This window comes from Carassius carassius, chromosome 29, assembly GCF_963082965.1.
Source record: "Carassius carassius chromosome 29, fCarCar2.1, whole genome shotgun sequence".
NCBI classification, from domain to species: Eukaryota; Metazoa; Chordata; class Actinopteri; order Cypriniformes; family Cyprinidae; genus Carassius; species Carassius carassius.
In genome coordinates this window covers 10368607-10390750 of record NC_081783.1, presented here as the reverse complement: position 1 = coordinate 10390750, position 22144 = coordinate 10368607, and the positions used below count along the sequence as shown (strand labels likewise).

Here is a 22144-nt window from a genome sequence, read left to right as displayed (position 1 = left end):
ACATTGAATTATGTGATGTGACGAGTAAAAAAATAAATAAAAGTATATCACTTAAACAGGACATTTTTTATTGTGCAACAGTCTTTAATTAAATATTTAACTGTGTGCAAATTGTATTTAATTTAGGATACATGGAATTCTAGCAATACAAAGGCTGTTATCAAACACAACAGATGATTTCATATGTGATGGAAGTGTAAATTCTTCTACAGTACAATTCATTTGTCCAATGTGAAATTTAGAAAAGTATAAGCTGAACAGTGTGTCTTAAGAAAATCCACACGTCCAAAAGTGCCCATAATTGAAGAAGATGAATTGGTTAAAAGAACAACTGAAAGCTGATGGTGATAGAAAAAGTAGTTTCAGTGGGTGAAAAGAGGACAGAGAATTAAAGGCAGATATAAAACATGAGAGTGGTCTGAAGGACATGTCAGCATGACCGTAGTGCGAGTGTGTGAAATATCAACACAATGTACTCATGACTGTGTGGGTTTTGTGTGTCAGAGCTCTGAAGTCCGATGTGTAGCTCTGACCGCTGTGCTGCTAATTAACCAGGACAATACTTCTACTGGCTGCAAACTGTGTGATCTCTCCACGGTACACATCTTTACACACGTAACACACACACACACACACACACACACACACACACGCTGCTGGAAATCGCCCACAGAGAGATGCACCACAGAGGAGCAAAGTGTCCCCTGATAGCACTGCTAGCACTCTCTCACACACATGAACTACACACACACACAGTCAAAACCTTGACTTCAAAGGGTAACAATCACACCTGTGAAGACACTGGATATTCATTTTAGCCTCTGAAATAGCTGATAACTTAATATAAGTGCATATCTGAAATACATGTCAAGATCTTAATCAGAATATGTTGTGCCTGCTAGCTTCAAAATTACCAACATGCTATACTACATACTGTAATAAAAATCTTGAATGAGTCCAGCTAGCGACAGCAAGTAGCAAATTATTCATTGGTAGTGTGGCTTTAAACAGAGACTACTAGCTATTTAAAGCTGACTTTAATATTTAATGGTAAAAAAATAAAATAAATAAAAATTAAAAGTAAAACATTTAATTATTTCTCAGCTGCAGAAGAGGAACATATGTGTAAATACAGTTAGGATAGAAATAAATTTTTTGTCAGTCAATACTGACACAGCAGTATTGGCTCAACCAATCGCATGCATCTAGGGCAGGACTATATTTTTGACTAACCAATGGAAGATAGAGAAGTGTTCAACTAGTTTTAAAGTCAAGTCAAAATACCTTTATTTATATAGCACTTTTAACAATGCAGATTGTGACAAAGCATCTGAACAGTTCGATTCCCCGGGAACACATGATAGGTAAAAATTGATAGCCTGAATGCTCTGTAAGTTGCTTTGGATAAAAGCGTCTGCTAAATGCATACATTTTTATTTAATTTAACAGCATTAAATAGGAAAATTGTGTGTCAATATTGCAAAAAGGCAGTTCATGTTTGAATCCAGTGATGTCATCATCCAGCTCAGTTCAGTTTAAATAGTATCTGTGCAATCAAGTTGACGATACCGCTGGAAATGAAAAAGCACAGTTTCTTCTGACTAAAATAAAAAATTATTTTTCATTTCATGGGTTCTTTACAGCTTTACAGGAGAGAAAAAAAAAATCAAGTCCTTTGTTTCAACACTCTTCAGCTGAAAGCAAGACTATTTTAAGCTCAAACTGAATTTGTTCTTTGACATGTAGGAATGTGCAAGACTTTGGCTTGGCACACAGACTTTGACCTCAGATCAGAACATAGAGGTGTCCGGTGACTGGTGTTTGCAGGGCTGTTCTTCATAAATGTGCGCCCACGTCCTCTGTGCTCTAGAATAACAAGTGCCCACGGGTATCAGTGGCACACTCATGCCAGTTCAGGTCATGCCAGGGCAGGGCGGCCTAACTGGGGCAGAAACACATTCGCCCTGTGGCTCACCAGAAGCCCCATCCAAAGAAAACACGCCCACACACAAAATCCTTGTACCCTCATCCAAAAGCACTAGGGGTGTAAGAAATAAACTGTTTGTGAGTCCATGTGTGTGTGTCTGTGTCCTGGACTCCATTGTAAATTCAGCAGTGCACCGACGCTAAGCACCATCACCAAACGAGTCTGTGTTGGCCGCCGCGCCACTATGACAGGGCAGCTCAGTAATAGTCTCCCCTCTGACCCACATGTGGCAAGAACAACATAACACAGGAGGAGAGACAAACAACAGCTAATCCTCTGTGCACACAACAGCACTGCAATGGATCCCATTAATAAGAGAGGATTAGCCACCGCTAACGCTAACGAGCGTCCTCACCACAGGAGCACATTTCCTCTTTATCAGATATCTGCTTATCTCTGTCTGTTCCTCACTCCCTCCTCTACCTGTCTGTCTATCATGCGTAGCGTTGTAAATCACAGGCACTGAGGAAAAAGGTTTGCTGAGACCGAAAACAATTAAGGCGATATGAAGAGCGGTGGGAGACAACAGGACAGAAGTGAAAGAAAACAGATGGAGATGAACTCTGACAAGTAAGGTGAAGAAAAAAGACTGGCATTCTGCACAAAAACACTGCAACACATTTTCTACCATATGTGACTTTATACCTCACATTATGATTTTAAATCAAGCATTTGTTATATATTTTTCTTATAATCACTACTTAATATCTTACAATGTGCCTTTTTTCTCCTAATTTATACCACACAATATGACTTTATAGCTCACAGTTATGACTTTGTTTCCTACTGTATAATTGCGACTTTACATCTCACAAGGTGACTTTTTTTCTCATAATTGCAACTTTATACTAGACATTATGCCTTTATACTGTATCTCGCAATTTGAATTTTTTTTTCTTCTCATAATCACAGCTTTATTTGGCACTTTGTGACTTTGTATTTCACATTTGTTACTTTGTCACTCGTAAATGTGACTTTATACCTTACTGTGTGACTTTTTTATTGTAATTGTGTCTTTATACTGCACATTGTTTCTTCATATCTCACAGTTGTGACTTTTTTTCTCATAATTGCACCTTCATATCTCACAATAAGACTTTTTTTCTCGTAATTGCAACTTTACTGGGCTCTGTGCCCTTTTACTGTATCTCACATCTGAGACTTTTTTCTCATAATTGTGACTTTTTACTGCACATTATGACTTTACATCTCATAATTGGGAATTGTTTTTTATAATCATGAATTTATTTTGTGCTTTGTGGTTTTGAATCTCACATCTGTGACTTTGTTACTTGTAATTGTGACATTATTCCCTACAACGTGATTTTGGTTTTCGCAACTGTAACTTTACACTATATATCACAATGTGTCTTTTTATTGTTATTGCAAATTCAAACCAGGATTTAATATTATATATATATATTTTTTCTGCTGCTTAAAATTTGCTTATTCTTTTTTAAACTTAACATCCTGATTTCATGGAAGCAGATATTTATTCTTCTTATTATTATTATTATTATTATTGCAACTCAATTAGTAAGTAAAAAATAAACATATGCATGGATGAATCGTCTACAATACGATCAGTATGATGCATAAAAAAAAGTGATTAGGTTTACATTGAGACAAACTGGTTTCCCTAAAAAAGTGACGGAACGTGTGAAGTGAGTCAAACAAAAGCTTTACTGAAATACACATATTCAAAATGAAATGGATTGACAAAGAAAAAGCCACTTCCAGTCATTTGAATGCCATTCTGGATCTAATCTTTGCTTAGAGTACAATATAAGTTTCACGGTATATGAATATGCTAATCAAATATGCCATAGTACCTGACACCATGCTACTACAAAACTAAGTCAAATTTGTATATGCAAAAGGATTGTACAGGACAAAAGAGGGATGCATGACAGTCTGTGGAGTGTAAGAGATGAAAGGTAATTTGGAAAACAGTGAGGATGGAGGTGGAGGGAGTGGATTATGCTGTGAGCTGTCGCTGTCAGGCTTGGCTAGGCTGGCACAGAAGCGCAGCACTATAATAAGCACCCTCTGTTTGCCCAGCACTAGGCCAGCATTGTGCCAGTTTGGGTGGACAGGCCAAAACCGACCCACAAAACACTAAAGACCTCGCTAATGGGATTCTCTTTACAGTCAGGCATGTCCTTAGCCAGCTCGAGCAGGACACTGGGATGTAGTTGTGTGAGGACCCCGGGGGGATACAGAGATCTGAGAATAGCGTGGCCATGTCTGTACAGCTGAAACTAGAACACATCTGTGCTAGAGGTGTTGGAAATGCGCTGAGCGTGTGAGTTTGCCTGTACTGATTGATTGTGCGGTAACAGGTAAATGCCCTGTTTAGCCAAACACTGCCTCACACCATCTGTCTGAGAGCATACACAGCCTGTTCACGTAGGCAGTGCCCTTAAGACAAACATACAAATGCAGATGAACATATACACACATGCCGCAAAGACTTAATGTTCACTCAAGCCTACTTATTCAGACAAAATGATTGTGTGTGTGTGTGTGTGTGTGTGTGTGTCTGGAAGTATTTCGCCACAGGGCTGCACCTGACATGTCAAACAGCATTTTAGAGGCACAAAGTCAAAATCTGCCGCTGTTTTACTGCTTAGATTGCAGGCTGATTGAATCTAAAACATCTGATCTATCACTGACATCATTCATACTCACACTTATTTTTTTTTTACTAAAACTCAAATTTAAATTTTAGTATCATAAAACATTTTTTTTTTCATATCTAGTATTCAGTTATTATGTGTAGAATTCAAAACAAAATTCAGAACCCAATTTAAAATAATATATTTGTGATTTTTATAATTCGATTTTCATAATGTGTACCTTTTCTGTCATTCCACTCACTCCATCATTTTTTTATTATTTATTTATTATTTTTATTAACTTCTTCTTCTTTTTCTTCTTCTTCAAAAAAAAAAAAAAAAAAGAAGAAGAAGCTGGATCAGATCCATTTTAATTTATCTGGAGGAGCTGTACCTCTGGTGGACAATGTTTTTTTTTTTTTATCATATTGTTAATTAGGCCTACACGTTTTTATTTATTTATTTATTTTTATTAAATTCAGTGGCACCTTCCATTTAAAATGTCTTCAGATGCTCGCTGACATCACCGCTATCTCTCACAGCCCACTTTTACACACGCGCGTGTATATGCACGATGTGTTTGTGCAAGGTGTGAGTGAAAAAACAAAATGTGTCTTTCATCTTGTCATCAATTCCTGCCCGAATTAGAACGTGAAAATAGAGTTGCAGTTTCCCTGGGATGTGTTATGTGATTACTGCTACTACGCCCACTCAAGCAAAACACACACACACACACACTTGCACCTTCACCCTCCACTTCTAATGATCCACTCAGTGTTATTTTGGACCTTAAATACCACTCAGACAGAGGGCTAACTGTAACAATAGCTCTGTTGATTTTTGTCCTGCTGAATAAAAATGTCACATTCTGTTGGCTCTCTCCTTGACCACCTTGGGTGCTGATATGCTAATGCTGGAGTGCTGTTCTTTTCTCTCTGAGAAACGAAATAAGATTGTTGATCGCTGCAGACTGTGAAGGGAAAAAGAAAACATGAGAGCTGCCTACTTCAAAAACAAATTTACAGTGCACCTAAATAACAATTCATATGTGTTTCTGCATTATGCAGTTTGTCTTTTATCAGCTCTTGGCTTCTTTTGCAGTTGTCATATTTGACTTTTGTTTGTTTTGCAAAATGATAAAACACTGAAAACAAACCTTACTGTGTGTGTTTGTGAACAATATATACTTCATGTGTTTATATTGTTAGAATTTAAAATAGCGGTTTTCTATCTGGATACTTGAATATACAGTTACAAAATATTTCAGACATATATACAAATAATAATAATAATAACAATAATAATGATAATAAAAATTGTTTGGACATTTTGAAATTCATTCATGTTTTTATATTACTCTAACTGTATGTATATATATATATATATATATATATATATATATATATATATATATATATATATATATATATATATATATATATATATATATATATATATATATAAAGCATCTAATGTCTTCACAGTATTTTTTTTTTTTTTTGGGTAAGACAAGTACTCAAATGTCAATCCAAAAACAGCTTGCCTCATGCATTTCAGCTGCTCAACTGTCAGTAAAACTAAAGACACAGCAAGCGGATGTTGATAAGTCCATTTATTGTACTAAAAATGGCTGAATACAAAGTACATTCACAAGAACAGCACTTTCTGCTAGACTGTCTGCAGAGCAGACAGAATCTCTATTACTGGCTTAATGTAAGTAAATGACTCATGACATTAATCTAGCTTCCCCATCTACTGCTTTTGTAATCATTGTCACAGAGAAGTAAATTCCCATATCTGACCATAAAATAAGTTTTCACATTACGGACATACTGTCAGGTCTACCATATATTTATTTATTTATATATGTTTGATAAATATAATTCAAAGCTAGTTACATATTTACACATGTTCCCCAAGTAGACACCGGGGAATGTCAATATCTACAATATTCACATTAATACGTGTTCTCAGTTCAAAGGCAAACGTGTATTTGGTGTCTGTGTTTATTGTGGCACAGTCATTGGTGTTAGGTGAAGACATCATTGCCTTCAGAGCGAGAGACAGAGAGAAAAAAAGAGAGAAAGAGACTGGAATGGAGTTGCAGTCACCCAATCTAATTAACAAACACGACTGGCTGACACTTTATGGCACTAAGCTCCATTTGGGTTTGTGAATGCACACGTCTGAAGGAGCCAAAACGGAGCTAATGTTCTCATCTAAGAAATTTTTGCTCTTGCTTCTTTTAACTTAGGGGTCTTTTGGAAAGGAGACAAGAATGAGAAAGAGTGGGAAAAAATTGAAGTGAAGTGCAAAGTCTTCATTTGACTAGACTGCAAAGCATTCTTTTCCCTTTCTCATAAAACTTCCCCTCGTTTTTTTTATGGTGCGAGATGAGAAAGACTATGAGTTATGGGAGAAGAATACTGTTGCTGTATTTGATAAGAGGTCAGAGTGCATTATAGAAGAGCTTTTAAGTTCTCTTAAGTGATTTGTCAATGAATGTGAATGGGTCCGGCTGTGGCAGTGAAAAAGAGATAGAGAGGAGAAAAAAGAGGAGAGGCTATTGAAGAGGAGAGAGAGGGACAGAGGAAAGACATACCTACCAAACCCCGGGTGATTGCAATGATAGTAAGACTCCAAAGGGGTTCAAAGGGAACAGGAGCAGAAAGGAGTAGGGCAAGTCCATACAAAAGAGTTCATAGCAAAGGGAAGAATTGCACAGCAGAGGAGAGGCAAAAACGGTATATCACAAATCCATTAGTCCAAATTCCTTGCAGTGTCCTTAGATATCCGCTCCCAAAAAGCTACGGAGGAAAAAACGTCAGGGTTGGGGGTGATAAACATCAGAGGACAGACGCCCATTTTCAGTCTGCTTTTCCTTTCCGACTTTGTCCATTTGAGTTTTCTTATTGTTTATGTGTGAAAAAAAGGCAGTTCTATATATTTCAGAGATGAAGAGATATGTGTTATGGCAATCTGTGACAAGAGGCAAGCTCTCCCGCGGAGCAAAAAAAGAAAAAAATATTTTGGAAAAAGAAGAATGTTTAAGGCAGTCTTTTTTGGCCGGCCCCCTTCTCTTGGTCAACGCCCGTTACAGCACCTACAAGAGGATAGATACGACTTACTACTCACGTAATGGAACGCAATACATTCCATGCAAAATATTTCTAAAAAAAAAAAAATAATATATATATGTATATATAGAAATATTAATAGTGCAGTTGAAACATATATTTGGACGAATATGTGTAAACAGCAAAAGGTGGTGAGAAGAGCAAGGGGCAAGACCAAAAACCCGCTCTATCCATTCAAATTTTTTCCCCCTGGCATTTTAACTGTTAATTATTAAATTTATTGTGCTGTTATGAATTTTTTTTTACATTGCAACTGTAAATTCAAGCCATTCATGTCACATAGAGCATGTACAAAACCTTTTAGAGGGTATGTTATCTTTTCAAAGTTCTTTCGGAGACTGATTTGAACAAACCTGCCCCCCTTAGTCCACACTTGTACAACAGCGCTGCACAGATGGCCATGCTCACGGTTGTGTGTGTGTTGTTTTTTTCTTTCTCTCTCTCTGTTACAATATATAAAATGAATATGTCCTGGAAAAACACAAAACTAAAAAAGTTAACATTCCCCAGAAAGTTTCCACACAATCCGCATTACTCATTGCTAACACACAATGTGGAAATAGACTCGTCTGTTGCAAGAAATATAGCAAGAGCAACTAAGATATTTTCCCACTACAGTTCCTGCTGGTCCACGCTGCTTTTACAGCCAATGACTGATCCAGAGGTCTCGCACAATGTTAGGACACAGACTCCTCACGCAGTAGGCACAGCTTGCCTACCGGGTGCAGATCAGCAGGAGAAATGCAACTGACATTTCATCTCATCAGTAGGCAATGAGGCACTGCACAGTAACAGTTTCAGCCACTGCTTCACTGTACCCTGCTGACACAAACACCAGCTGCTGCAATCTGTCCAGAGACCAGTGTGCGCCTTACGAATCCTGCATGTCACTAATACAGACACAGACTTTTTATCACTGCATTAAAGGCAACGGGCTGGCTCTGTGTTCAGTGCTGCTGCTGACCCATCAGTTTTGATGCGCAGGTGTAAGGTGTGCGAGTTACGTAAGGCGAAGTCTTTGTCATTGATTTTGTGAGATTTATTTAGAAACATTTAAACTTATCTTAAAGACACAGTTCACCCAAAAATGGGCTCAACCTCATGTTGTTCCAAACCTGAATGAATTTCTATTTAAAAATATATTTTGAAGAATATCGGTGATCAAACAGTTGACCTCCATAGTTTTTTTTTTTTCATACTATGGAAGTTAATAGCTACGGTCAACTATTTGGTTTCCAATATCCACTTCTTGTCCCCTCTCCTCAACAAACTCCTACAGGTTTTGAACAACTTTTACATTTTTGGGTGAATTATATTTCCAGTGCAGGACTCAACGATAAGGAAAGTGTGTCAGTAGGGGTCCAAACATTCATTTAGCCATTAATTGTAATAATCCAGTGAGATTTTTGTCTGAAATATGTCTCCACACAGGGATCTGATCTCATCATCATCCAGACAGAATGACATGAAGAAACAGAACAAATTGAGACAGACTAAATCTAGAAGAATCGTGACATTGTCTCCAAGATGCTTCTTAGGACAAAAGAGTGCATCTAGAGCAGAAGCTGCTTTAAACACAAATGATGGTCTCACCAAATGTTGATTTAATTGATTTGATAGAAGTTAATTGATAAAAAAAAATCTATTTATGCCTTTTTTTTTTTTTACGGCATCCTCATTTTACACCATTTTTACACAAGAGCCTAAAACTTAACAGTACTGTAGCTTTGGTTCCTTGAAGTATCTTGGAGATGTTCCCACAGATCTTCTGGATTTAGTCTAAGTTTGTTCTGTTTCATGTTATTCCAGACTGGCTGTTGTCAGACTCCAAAATTTCACTGGATTATTACAATTAATGGCATAATAAATGTTTGGAAATGTTAATATTTCCTACTGACATACTAGTAAAGAAACAACACGTTTCTGCACAAAAGCAACAACAAAAAAGAATATGAATACAGGAAATTATATTGGGAACATAATCATACTTCTACTATAATGGAGTCAAGATGTTTTTGCGGGTGCACATGCACATATAAACACACAGTCAGTGGTTTATGGCTTCAGGTGCACCCAAAAGGGCTTTTAGTGGCCTTGCTCAAGCTGTTTTCTCAGATCTAAATCACTGAGACAAGAGGCCTTCCCTAATCCTGGTCCTAACCTCTGCCACCTCGACATCTGTCGAAGTGTATGTATGCAGGTCTGTGAGTGTGTCAGGCAGCATCTGGGCCTAATGAGGCTCACAGCCTGCCACTGCACCCGTTTAGCACCTTCCCATGAGCACCTGCATCAGAGGTTACCTTCTGACGTGATGTAACTTTGTTGTTCTTGCTACGGGAGCCCTTCCACCCCTTGCAATCCAGTGATTTTCACTGCTAAAATAAGGTTTGATACGACTGATGGAGTCGCCCCAGAGTCATGTGCACAGGGTTTACACTCCAGTCTTCAGATATGATACACTGTGAAAAATTCAACTCACAAAAAGTTAGACTGATGATTATATTTTAGTTAACGACAATTAAATGCAAAAATGTTGGCATAACTAGGGAAAAGACGTTGGTTTAAAAATCGTTGGACCAACCTAGAATTAATTGTAAATTAAATTTGTAAATGCAAGTTAACAAGCATACAAGTTGGGTTGGAGGTTGGAGCATGCGCCCTTGAAATGACGACCATGAAATTGGCGCATGTGCAATGAAGTGCGCCAACACCGAACAGACAAAGGAGCCTCACCCTAACTGTGGTGGATACGGTGAATAGGCTAAAGCCCCAAAAAGTCAGCGTACTTCTTTAACTTGCACTTATATTGCTCATTTTGTAACATGTTTTGTGTTAACAATTTAAAATGTTAAACATAGAACATTTAAAGTATTTAGGACCGGTTGAATGAGATAGCACTTTAAATGTGTATTTTTTTTTTTCTGCCTACTCGTTTAATTACTTTTTTACTTTAAAGTTACCAATGTGTTGCTGTTTGTTTGAAATAAAACCTGGACCAAAATATCAAGCATGTAGTAGTTTTTTTTAACCTTGTGATGCTGTTTAAAAACTATTTTTTAGTCAACTGAATGTACTTTATTAAGTCAAGTGAAATTAACATTAAAAGTTGAAATTACATAAATTTCTAAGTTTTTTTAAACTATAAAAACTCAATCAGCTGAACAAAAGATCTTAAGTTGGGAGACATGTGACCTTACTCAGTGATTTGAGTTAAGTGAACTAATTATTTTAAAAGTTGAGTAAACTCGAAAAAGCTGTGCAGCAAATTGCATTGTAATTTTAAGTTGTCAACTTTTCTATTTTTACAGTGTACAGATATGTCTCCCTGACTATGATTAGCAACTTTTAGTAGACATGAAGAAAACAAAGTGTTAAAATAAATAACAGGAAAAAGACAGGAAGAGGAAAAAAAAGGTACACTCCCATATACATTACCACAAGAAGATTACTGCATTTATTTCATTATTTACAAATGTGCAATACATCAGTAACATTGTGAAATATTATTCAAATGTAAAATAACTGTTATCTATTTGACTATTTTAAAATGTAATTGCAGGTAAATCACAGGTAACTTACTCATGTGATGGTAAAACTGAATTTCAGCAGCCTCATATCCTGATTTGGTGCTGAAACTTTTCTTATTATTATCAATGTTGTGCTGCTATATATATATATATATATATGGAATCAAAAATATAAAGCACAACATCGACAACATAAAAATGTGTGTTCTGCAATCAACATCACTAATAAATAAATAAATAACAACACCACCTATTATATTATTATTATACTTATATAAGTCTCATTGTGTTCTTATTATGTTCATTTTTGCTATCCACACATTTGTCGCCACCTGGAGTTTAGAAAATAGGCATGCTAAATTAATTTCTTTCATCTAAGATAACAAAGAAACAAATTGTTTGAACTGTGACAGATGTTTTTTTCTGTTGTAGATGGTTTTAAAACAAATTGAAAACATACAATCTGTTTGCAGCAGTTCCATTGGTAAGGATCAAATTGTATATTTTATTCTATTCACTGTTAACCATGTTAAATCGCAGTTCTTAATGATGTTACCATCCAACATTGCAAGTTTTATTTACTTGCCAAAGCCTTTTTTTTCTTGCACTTGGCAGATGTTAAATTAAGACCCTGGTAACACTGCACACCTTGGTTTAAATCTTGTCCTCGGGCTATTATAATTATTCCAGTGTGCTTTCCAGTCTTTTCCTAAAAAAAAAAAAAAGGACGATTTTGCTCAATTGGACAACATTACTGTCTATTTGTCTATTATATATTATTGAAAGCGTTATGGTGATATAAACACCAGTTAACCATCTGCCTACAGTGATCCCTGCACACCCCAGCCAGCTGGATTAATAAAATACACATCCTACGATATTATGGTAAAATAAAAAACTCTTCAAAAGCACAAACTCAAGGAAGATTCGAGGCCTCCAACCTCGTTCTGATTATTAACAATGACGACTCATGACGAATCAACACAGCACATCTCCAAAAAATACATTGAGCAACCTTTAACAGCAAAAGAGAGTGAAAAGTGTTCCGCCACTGGCAGATGGTCACTGTAAGTGGGAGTGTGACTGCTGTCAGCCTGAGAAAGATGCATTTCTCTGTTGTTAGCGCTTTAAATAATTGTGCTGAGGCTAGTGATTATTTGCATAAACACCATTTAAACATAGCTGAAGAGCTCTAATCCCACACCAAACAGCGTGAAAAGAGAGAGATAGGGAATGCATTGAGACTCAGAGGGAGTGAAGAGAGATTACAGAGTGATTTGCTTATTTCCAGGTATTCAAATAAGCATGCCACAAAATAAAGCAAAGCGAATAAAGAGGATAAATTCTCCCCATATATATATATATATATATATATATATATATATATATATATATATATATATATATATATTTTTTTTTTTTTTTTTTTTTTTTTTTTTTTTTCTACCCATCAAACCAATTACTCTGCCCAAGTAAAAAAAATAAAATAAATAAATAAAATTAAATAAGCTGTCCGTCAAAAATTGTAATTATGACAATTTCGGATACGGGTTGCCTTTCATTCTCCCTCCTGGTATCTGTCTTTCAGAAGAATAAATGTTACACTGGCGTCTGCCCAGCAAATGTGATCATATCCGCACTGACGCCTCATTGTTTGTTGATGTCTTTATTTATCTCTTCTTCCATTTTTTGCTACTTTTTTAAAGCCATTTTTCATGTCGTGTAACAATCGAAACCAAGCAGCTCATCAGATGGCTATAAATAAAACCGTCTCTGTCTAACTAGGTGCAAAACAAAGTGCGGGCCTCGCAACATTTCCATATCCTCCATTTTCGTATCAACAGCTGAATGACTAACTGTGATTTATGGCTGCGGAAGTGTCATGGCAGCAGATTTTATGAGACGTCGATGAACTGATTTGAGTCTATAGACAATCTACTGTCTGAGAAAGGTTCACGTTGACAACAACGCAATTGCTTTATGACTGGATTCGGCACCAGGATTTGCTTTAGTGACCTTGCGATGCCTCAGACAGTCAGCATTCACTTGGCTCGGCAAAGTTTTCAGAAACTCTGGACTTCATAAAGGAGCTGAGAGATATTCAAGGTCCTTCTTTTGTCCAGGCGTACAGCACTTTAGTACATTTCTTCCATGCTGTGAAACATACGATTCTGCGAGAGACATGTTACGGGTAGTGCGGGGGAGGTTTGAGGGTCGACAGCATGAGCACTATTTGTTATTATCGGTACACAGTGAGAAGACACACATGCGTGCCACGGGTCCAGCGTGGCACATTTTAGCATAGTCAGGGTACCTTGTATCAGTGGGAGACAGTATGTGTATATCAAAGCTAATATTTGTGTGTATGGCTTGCCAGAACCCAGAAAGGGGGTCCTAGGAAAGGGGATGCACCCTTGGTATTTTACAGGGCACAGCTGTCATGATGACCGTCAGCCAGAAGCAGTATTTGGACGAGATCAGTTTTTTAAAAAGTAATTTGAGCTACAACTATCAGAGGAAATCTGTGATTTCATGGACTGCTTTATATGAGATGTGTAATTAATAACGCTACGCCGCAGCTTTGTATGAAAACCCATTTCTGTCATGGTATAAACATAGACAAATAATAATAATAATAAGTAATTGCGATTTTATATTTTACAATTCTAAAATTATTTCTTGCAACTGAGAGTTTCTATTGTGAGATATAAATTATATATTTTTTTTAACATCTCAATTTTTATTATATATATTTTTTTTCTTGGAAATGCAAGTTTATGACAAATTGTACTTTATTTCTCACAATTCTGAGATGAAGTTATCAAATGTGACAGGAGGCAGCATTATTGTGTTTTACGGCTTTGTACAGCAGTTAAAAGGTGTTTAGATTGAGTAACATTGTCAATTACTTTTTCGGTTTCTGCTCAAAATATTTTTAAATAATGGAAATACTTCCAAATAGCTGCAGCATAATGTTGCAACACAGCAGTGGTGTTTGGATGGAACGAATCAGTGTTTTTAAACAAACTGGGTGAACACAAGAGTCAGTGACTCCCTTGTAAAGACAGCCCTTTGCCGCCACCTACTGGTGTGATGATGTATTCTGCAAAAAGTAAATATGGTATACGTCAGTGTTTAATTGTCTGTTTAAATTTGATGACAGCAACATTGGAATCCACAGCAAATGCTTTGCTCAGAAATGTGCATTCAAGTATACTCAAAATAAATCAGGATTTAGAAAAAAGAATGACACTCATACCTCATATAGTGAGGCTTTTTCTCTTCTGCCGAAAATAACGAGCACATAAGTCTGATTATTCATCTCATCCTGCATAAATATGACTATAAACCTTTCAAAGTAAAATAAAATCACTCTAAACCCCAGTAAATATTTTCTCAATAGCATCATAAAGTTGTGTGTGTACTGCACGTGTGTGTGTGTGGGGGCTGGTTGAGATGGCGCACGGAGAGTTTATCCATGAGCGCTCAGCTGTAACCGCCATGATGTCAGAGGATCTATCTAGCACAGAGACAAAAGTACTGTGAGTGACTGTTTAGAGATCCAGGCAGCACTGATGATGACTCGGTGAAGGGAGGGGGAAAGATTCTGTAACTGTCGAAGCATCGGATCTGAAAGAGACGTGTCAGACTTCTTAGACTTCTCAGACCGCTGGAGTGTTTCATGCGTTCCTCTTTCATTCCTTCTGCACTTCCTACCTTGGATTTTCTCAGACGACAGCTCACTCTTCTGACTCTGTAAAGAAGTGGCTGATACAATAAAAGCAAGGTTGTCTAATCGTGTGGCCAACTTCGTCTCCATGCCAACGTATGACTAATAATCCTCTTAGCTAGCACTGGGCCTCTTCATCTCTCATGTTTTATGTCTACCTCTCTCCCATCCTTCCTTTTTCTTTCCTACAGATTAAGCATTTATGGGACAGGGGTTGTTTAAGCTTTATGTTGAACCAAAAAAAAAAAAAAAATCTTTCTGAAAAGTAAGTCACACATTGAATTAAAAATTACTTTTGTTTCTAAAATGTATTTTCTTGTAAAATATACTCTAGTGTTTATATTTATTACACACACACACACACACACAAACACACACACCACAACATGGTTCCACTATAATGTTATAATGTATAATGAAGGTTGCCAAGTAATAAAGCAACCTATTGCATTATTATACAATATGCCGTCAGTATACATTAATACGTATTTTAAAACTATCTCTGAACACATATATTTAGAACTATATATTTTACAGTTAGTACAGTAATTATGACTGGCTGACTGTATATCTAGAATTCTTTGCAGTAGCACTCTAAAGAACTGTCAGCTGTCATTGCTGGCTTCTGTACAAATACTAAATATACTTTTGAAATAGTTTAAAACAAATCAGGCCAGAAAAAAGAAAAGAACAATCAATAAAAAATTCACAAGGCCGAGGTTTTGGTGATCACACAAATCTGCAGAGTGGATGCTAAGTGACTGTTTCCTTCCAGCGACTGGTTTCTACTCGTCAGATCACAGTCTTTAAAAACATTCTTTGATCACCAGAGACGAGAGAAAAGTGAGAGAGAGGCAGCTAATTGCTTGTTGACGGAGATAAAAATCCATGTTTTTCACATGAACTGGCATCGGTCATTAAACTGACATGCTTCGTTAACAACTGTGCATTCTGTTGCTTCTCATTGCAACAAATGTTTACAGTGAAGACCGCTGTCAGATACAGACTACACACCTGGTTAGACCTCAATTAGATCTTGAGAGCTTTGATCTATTTATTTATTTCATTTCCTACAGTTCGAGCTAGTTACTTGGTTAAATGATGTGTGATGGGGTTGTTAGTGTATAGGATCGTGTAGAGTCCATATATTCAGCAAATTTATTTTTTCTTTTTTTTTTTGTACGAGTAAATGAAGTAACCATGTATATTACAAGGATTTTACTCAGTGCCTTTAGCTGGAAAAAGTTAGTAAAAAATATCAGCATTGACAAGTATATAAACAGAGTAACTCACAATTTGACCGGTAACAGTAAAAGTATCTCTCTCTCAATCTCAGATTTGCTCTATTCCTCAAGATGAGTGGATGTGCTCTAGTGACAGCAGCTGACCCGTGATGTGTTTTCCTCCCCCTAAGGAGTGTTAGTGTGGCTATATACACATGCACTGTGCAGCCTCCGAGCACTATGGGACCTCTCTACAATCACTGGCTCCTTTCCACAGAGTGAGCACGACTCCCTGTGCCCTGGGCAAGATCAGACCCCACTGTTCCTCCAAGTGTGTATAAAGCGGGAAAAAGAGGAAGACAGATGATAGAGACACCCCTCTGTTTTTAAATCTGCTGTATTCTTGCGTATAAATGTAACTCACTCATCCTTTGTGTGTGGTAACCACTTTGTTTCTCTGAAGGTTTATCTTTGTTTTGCAAAAAAAGCTTATTATAACTGCAGATTTGTATTGGGTCAGCGGTGTGTAATCATTCTCTGGGAAAACAAATGGAGATGAAAAGAAAGAATTGATCTTTTTTTCTGACCTCTAAAAGAGAGAAGGTCTCTGGCTATTAAGCAGGTCAGCATCCAATAATTTATGCTGGATTGAACTGTGAAGTCCAACTCGTACGCACAAGAGAGAGAGGGGGAAATATAGAAGCAGAGGGAGAGAAAGAGAATTGTGTGAGACGGAGCCCAGTGGGAAATACTGTAGGTAGCCAGACACCATCCAGCATGGCCCCTACTGACCACTGAGAAACAGTCAACACAATGCCTCACAGACAGATGGGGGTCAGTCCTGGGACCGGTTAAAAATAAGTTAAGGGAGAGTTCACATCGTGTCCCTGTGGACTATAGACCTCAGTATTTTTCTCTTGTTTATAGCAACCCATTCTTGTCCACTTTTAGTATAAAAGGTGCACTCAGTCAGCTCTTATCTGTCTAGGTAATCTTGGTATATACTGACATCTACTGGCGTGGATGAATGAAGTTTGGTGATTCAAGGTCATAATGAAAATCAACACTGACAATAAATTACTAAATCCTTGATGCACACACACACATACACATAAATTATGTTCACTCATTTATAGCTAAAGTTCATTAAAGCTAAACCTGCAAAGATTTAGCACAAATTTTGGACTTGTGATCATCATGATAGAGTTTAATTGTACAGCCTCTGTGCATCCTTACTTGAACATACCCAGCGAATAACGATGCAGTGGACATGCTACATTTTAAACAATATTAGACATTTTTTCATCTTCTCTGTTGGTCTAAAAAGGTCTAAAAATGAAGAAAATGGAAAAAAAAATGGGAAAAAAATGAAAAAAAAAAACTCTTGAAATAAATGATGATATTAAAGTTGTAAGCACCTTAAATACTGTATAAGACAAAGTCACATCTTAATCTCTCTGAAAGGGTCTGAGGTTATGGTTTTGTCATGTGGGCTCGACGCTAACAAAGACATCCCGTTATATGTGAAGTGTGAACACAGACACAGTAGCTTCAGCTGCCGCAGAAATAGACAGGACGTGGTGAATTCATTCATCTGTCTTGAGACAGCAAACATGAATGACTTCATAGCAAATGTGAGATTTTACACTGTTTTTACTCAGTATTCTAGTCTCAGCGGCCCAATTAGCACCAAGAAAACAGAGAACAATGTGTGTAGGACCACAACTATTTCTGCCACCAGCCAGAGGTGACAGAATAGCAAAAAAGGAAGGAGAGCTTTCAACCAGCAGACCACCAGAAAATTCAGAGAGAATGAAGAGGTGATCCAAGACTAACACGGTGTTGTCATGCATCAGGCATTGTTTCTAATAAGAGACATCTGGGTATTTGTGTTGCATCATGTTGCACCACTCGCTTTCAGTGTTAACAGGGTGAAAAAGTTAAATGTTCATTAAAAATGTAATAGAAAGAGATTTTTATGTATTTAATTTATTTATTATTATTTATTTTTTTACAGCAAGTTTGACATTGTCTAAAGTTCTAGATTTTCTGTCTCATTGTGATGTTGGAGAGGACGGGAAAAACTGCAGGGCTCTTGCCCATTCTGACCTGTCTGCATCATGCAGCCACAGGCAGTACTGTAATGACGAAGTATGAAGCCTTCCAGTGTGACCTCTCATTCGGCCCTCAGTGATGGCTTTGAATGACAACATGAGTGACTGTTCGACATGCTGCACACGAGAGGGAACGTCTCTGGGGCATAATGTGTTGGTCTTGTATGAAAATGTAGACATGCTTGCTGAGCAAAATACAAATGAAGAACGTACATGAGTGCTAAGAGAAAGGGAAAATGAATATAGTTATATATTCAGAAATATACAGAAATAAACAACCATATGCACTTAAACCAGCTCTCCTTATCTCTCTCAGTCCAACCTCAGGATTTAGGCCCAAGTCAGACTCTAAGCCCCCCTGCATGCTGCCAGGACTTAGCCCCATGAATCTAAGCAGCTAGACTCAGATTAGATGGTCTAAAACTCTAGTGGAAACCAAGTCTTGCATTTAAAATGAAAGCCAGAAATGAATCATTCTGTACAATTCACAAATTTTATCAGGTCTCTAAATGCGCCGCTTCCACTTTCACGCTTCTATGCACCTTTTTATTTACTCATTCGTATTCATATAAATGATTATTCATTTATTCGTTTGAAAGGGGTAAGAGTCTTTCAATCGGTCTCAATCTGTTTCCTGTCCTGCGTAATCCTAATTCTGTTCAATAATCAGTGGTCCTTCTGGTAGATACAGTGGTGGCTATGCTCTGCCTTTGATGGGATTATGTAGCACTCGCAGCAGGATCCAGACACACAGGAGCGGGCAAACAAAAGATGAGCCCTGTAAGTCCCCTTATCCGCTCATTCTCTTAAGTGGATTTGATGGGCGGCCATCGCACCGTCACGCCTTTTTCTCCATATGCTTCTCTTCAATAAAAAAGAACGACGGCGACTTGCTGCAGGTGCAATCAACCCTCAAAACATTGTTCCGTATCTGTGACTTCATCCAGCCAGACTGACTGGTTTAGTGAGACAGACTCCCTGAAAGAGTTGTACTGTAGTCACATGAAGGTATTCTTACACATTGCCAGTAGCTGGGGGCACATAGATGATCTTTAATCTGTTTGCTTGTATTGTAGCCTGTTTACTTCTTACCTAAATCCACAAAGGTGTGCCAAGACATACACCCTATTCCCAAAGGCTAAACCTGTTTTGACTTAACTTTGAAAAAAGATGTTTGAACGTACAGTAATAAATAAATGTAGGCATTTATACTAAAGAGATTTACTCAGTGGGTGACATGTTTTGCTTGGGATTTTACACCTAGCTTGTGTACAGACAGAGTCAAACAATGCAGACTCCTGCTTCAACAATATCTGCTATGCTTTAGCTAAATGCTAGCAAGTGAAAAAATGCTACATCCAATACATTCTCATGGAAATTCCTAACTATTTTACGCTTGGATGAATTGTTGGCTAAAATAATTGATTTCATTTGTATGTTTTCTACTAACAGTTATATAACGCAGGTAACTATGTAAGTATGGCACAAATGGCTGTAATAGATGCTAATTTAAAACGTGCATTAAACAGTAGCCTACAGTGTTTGACAATGAGCTAATTGTAAGCTTAAATATACTGTTAGGAAGAACTGGATCTTCACCTTTTAAAAGTGACACTGTAAATCAAGGGTAGTGTTCGATTAAGGCTATGCAGTTTTTGTCTGTTATTGTATAAGTGCTTGTTCACATTAGCATTCTAAAATATTTAACTATTAATAAATATTTCACAATTCCTAGGCAGAGTAAGACCACACCACACACTCTCCTTTTCCATTGCTTTTTCTCACACATACACACATACACATTAACAAACACTTCCACAAAAAAAGCATACAGCATTCAGAAGAAGGGACACAGTGAACAAAATCGCCCAAGGTGAAAAATGGCTTAAAAAACAGCACTCATCCTGAGGAAAGTAACAGAAATCAATAGCCATAGATGGTCTTACATCAGAATCAAATATCCCACTTCTTAAGATTCTGTCTCAACCTTTCTCTCTCAGCCCTTAAAGTGCCCTAAGCTACAGAGATGAGACAGAGAGGATGGGACACACACGTACGCACACACACACACACACACACACACACACACACACACACACACACACACACACACACAGACACACACACACACACACACACACACACACACACAGACACACACACACAGACACACATATAAACACATAAACATACTTTATCTAAGGCTACTTTTGCAAAATTCTGTTGCAACACTAGAAAAATGCAGGACTAGTTTCACTAGTTTGCTGAAGAACTTGTGTTTAAGTAAAAGAGGCCAAAGGTCAACAGTAGATTCAGAGCACAACTTTGGTTGTGTTTGATTGAGGCCTCAGGAAGGCTGAGCCTTCCGCCTCATAATATTAGTATCATCTCGTTCACTTAACATCTAATTAATGCATTGAAAACAGCAGGCACTTAATTGCAGCTCCCACACACACACGTACAAAAGCACCCACACATATTCCTGGGACATGAAATCTAACTTAGCAATTTATAATCTGTTACCTCTCAGGAAGCCTTGCACTGCTGCTTCTGCTACTGTAAGTCAGTGGCATACAAAACCCCTCAACCTGCAAGTCAACCCTACCTCAGGAAATGCTAAAACCTCAGCGAAAAATACTCTCGATGTGTAGCGTGGGTGTGCATTGGAGTGTGTGTGTCTATCTCAAGGAATAAGTGCTGGGAGATATTCCAGAAAGTTTTTCTGCTCAGCCGGCACAGTTGCTCAATAAAAGCCCCAATGTGCATAAGCCGCTTGTACAGCCGAGCATAATTTAATGAGCTCTATCCCACTCTCCCTGACTGTTGCATGCTAGTATTACCTTTCGGGGTCACGTCCATCCTAATCCCATCAGTGCAACATGGCTCAAAACCCAACAAGCCACTGCTGAACTCCACAGGTAGACCTTATGCTGCAACCCCATCGACAACGTCCCTCACCTATTTGTCACCTTCATTTGGGATTTATTTTAGCATTCAGTAGGAAGATGAGAAAAGAACCTGGAAGGACAGAACTCTAATCCATCCCTAACCTGAGAAGCCAGATTCTGATTGTTTTGATGGAGATCGACCTTACTGAAGCTTTTCAAGAGGCTTGCTATCCTATAGTGCCTTGCAGCAGGTGAAAGTAGCACACATGCATGCATTATAGATGTAAACTGGGATTGCCTGATACAAGACAGAGGAGAACAAGGGAGTGAAGAGGTGAAGTCTAGATGAAGATAACAAGAATGAAAAAAATACACAAATATGTGATATTCATATATAGTACTGGTTTGTGCAAGAGCGCATTTTAAGAAGCATAGATTAAAGTGTGATTAAAATGGTTAAAGTGTAAAGTGTGATTAAAACATTAACTGTTTCCTGGTGAGGTGACCTGAAAATAGCTTTACGTATACACACACACACACACACACACACACACACAAACAACCATCACTTACAACTCCACACGCTTTGACAGACAGTTGGTCCAATGTGTACTGTCATACACCCACCTATCAGTCCATTCCTTTCTCGGTCCTTCTGTTTCACATGTTGTAAAAAAAAACAAAGCTCATGATGATTTGGACCTAGTATATGAACACACATCCATCCATATATACAATATATGTTTCTGAACAAATGGAAAATGCATATTTGAGCTTGTTCTCAATCTGTTTTATGCACAATACAAAACTACTGATTCATCCTTTCAGTCTGAAATATTTCTAATTATTAGCTAAAAATGAGTGATGATTTACTGAGCATGTTTATCTCAGTTTCATGCATTGTAAAAAATAATGCACAT

General features: G+C 37.5%; 1 protein-coding gene across 3 annotated transcripts in view; it reads right to left on the bottom strand.

Annotated features, from left to right (window-relative positions):
* Positions 1–22144, bottom strand: part of LOC132109608 (protocadherin-1-like) — a 151317-nt gene that overhangs the window by 17830 nt on the left and 111343 nt on the right. The window contains exon 5 of one of the 3 annotated variants that reach the window (XM_059515833.1): positions 6201–7708. The exons of the other annotated variants lie outside the window; for them this stretch is intronic. Within the exon in view, the coding sequence (XP_059371816.1) occupies positions 7653–7708 (56 nt within the window). The 3' untranslated portion in view covers positions 6201–7652. Of the gene's footprint in view, positions 1–6200; positions 7709–22144 lie in introns of those variants that run through there. 3 annotated transcript variants of the gene reach the window in all.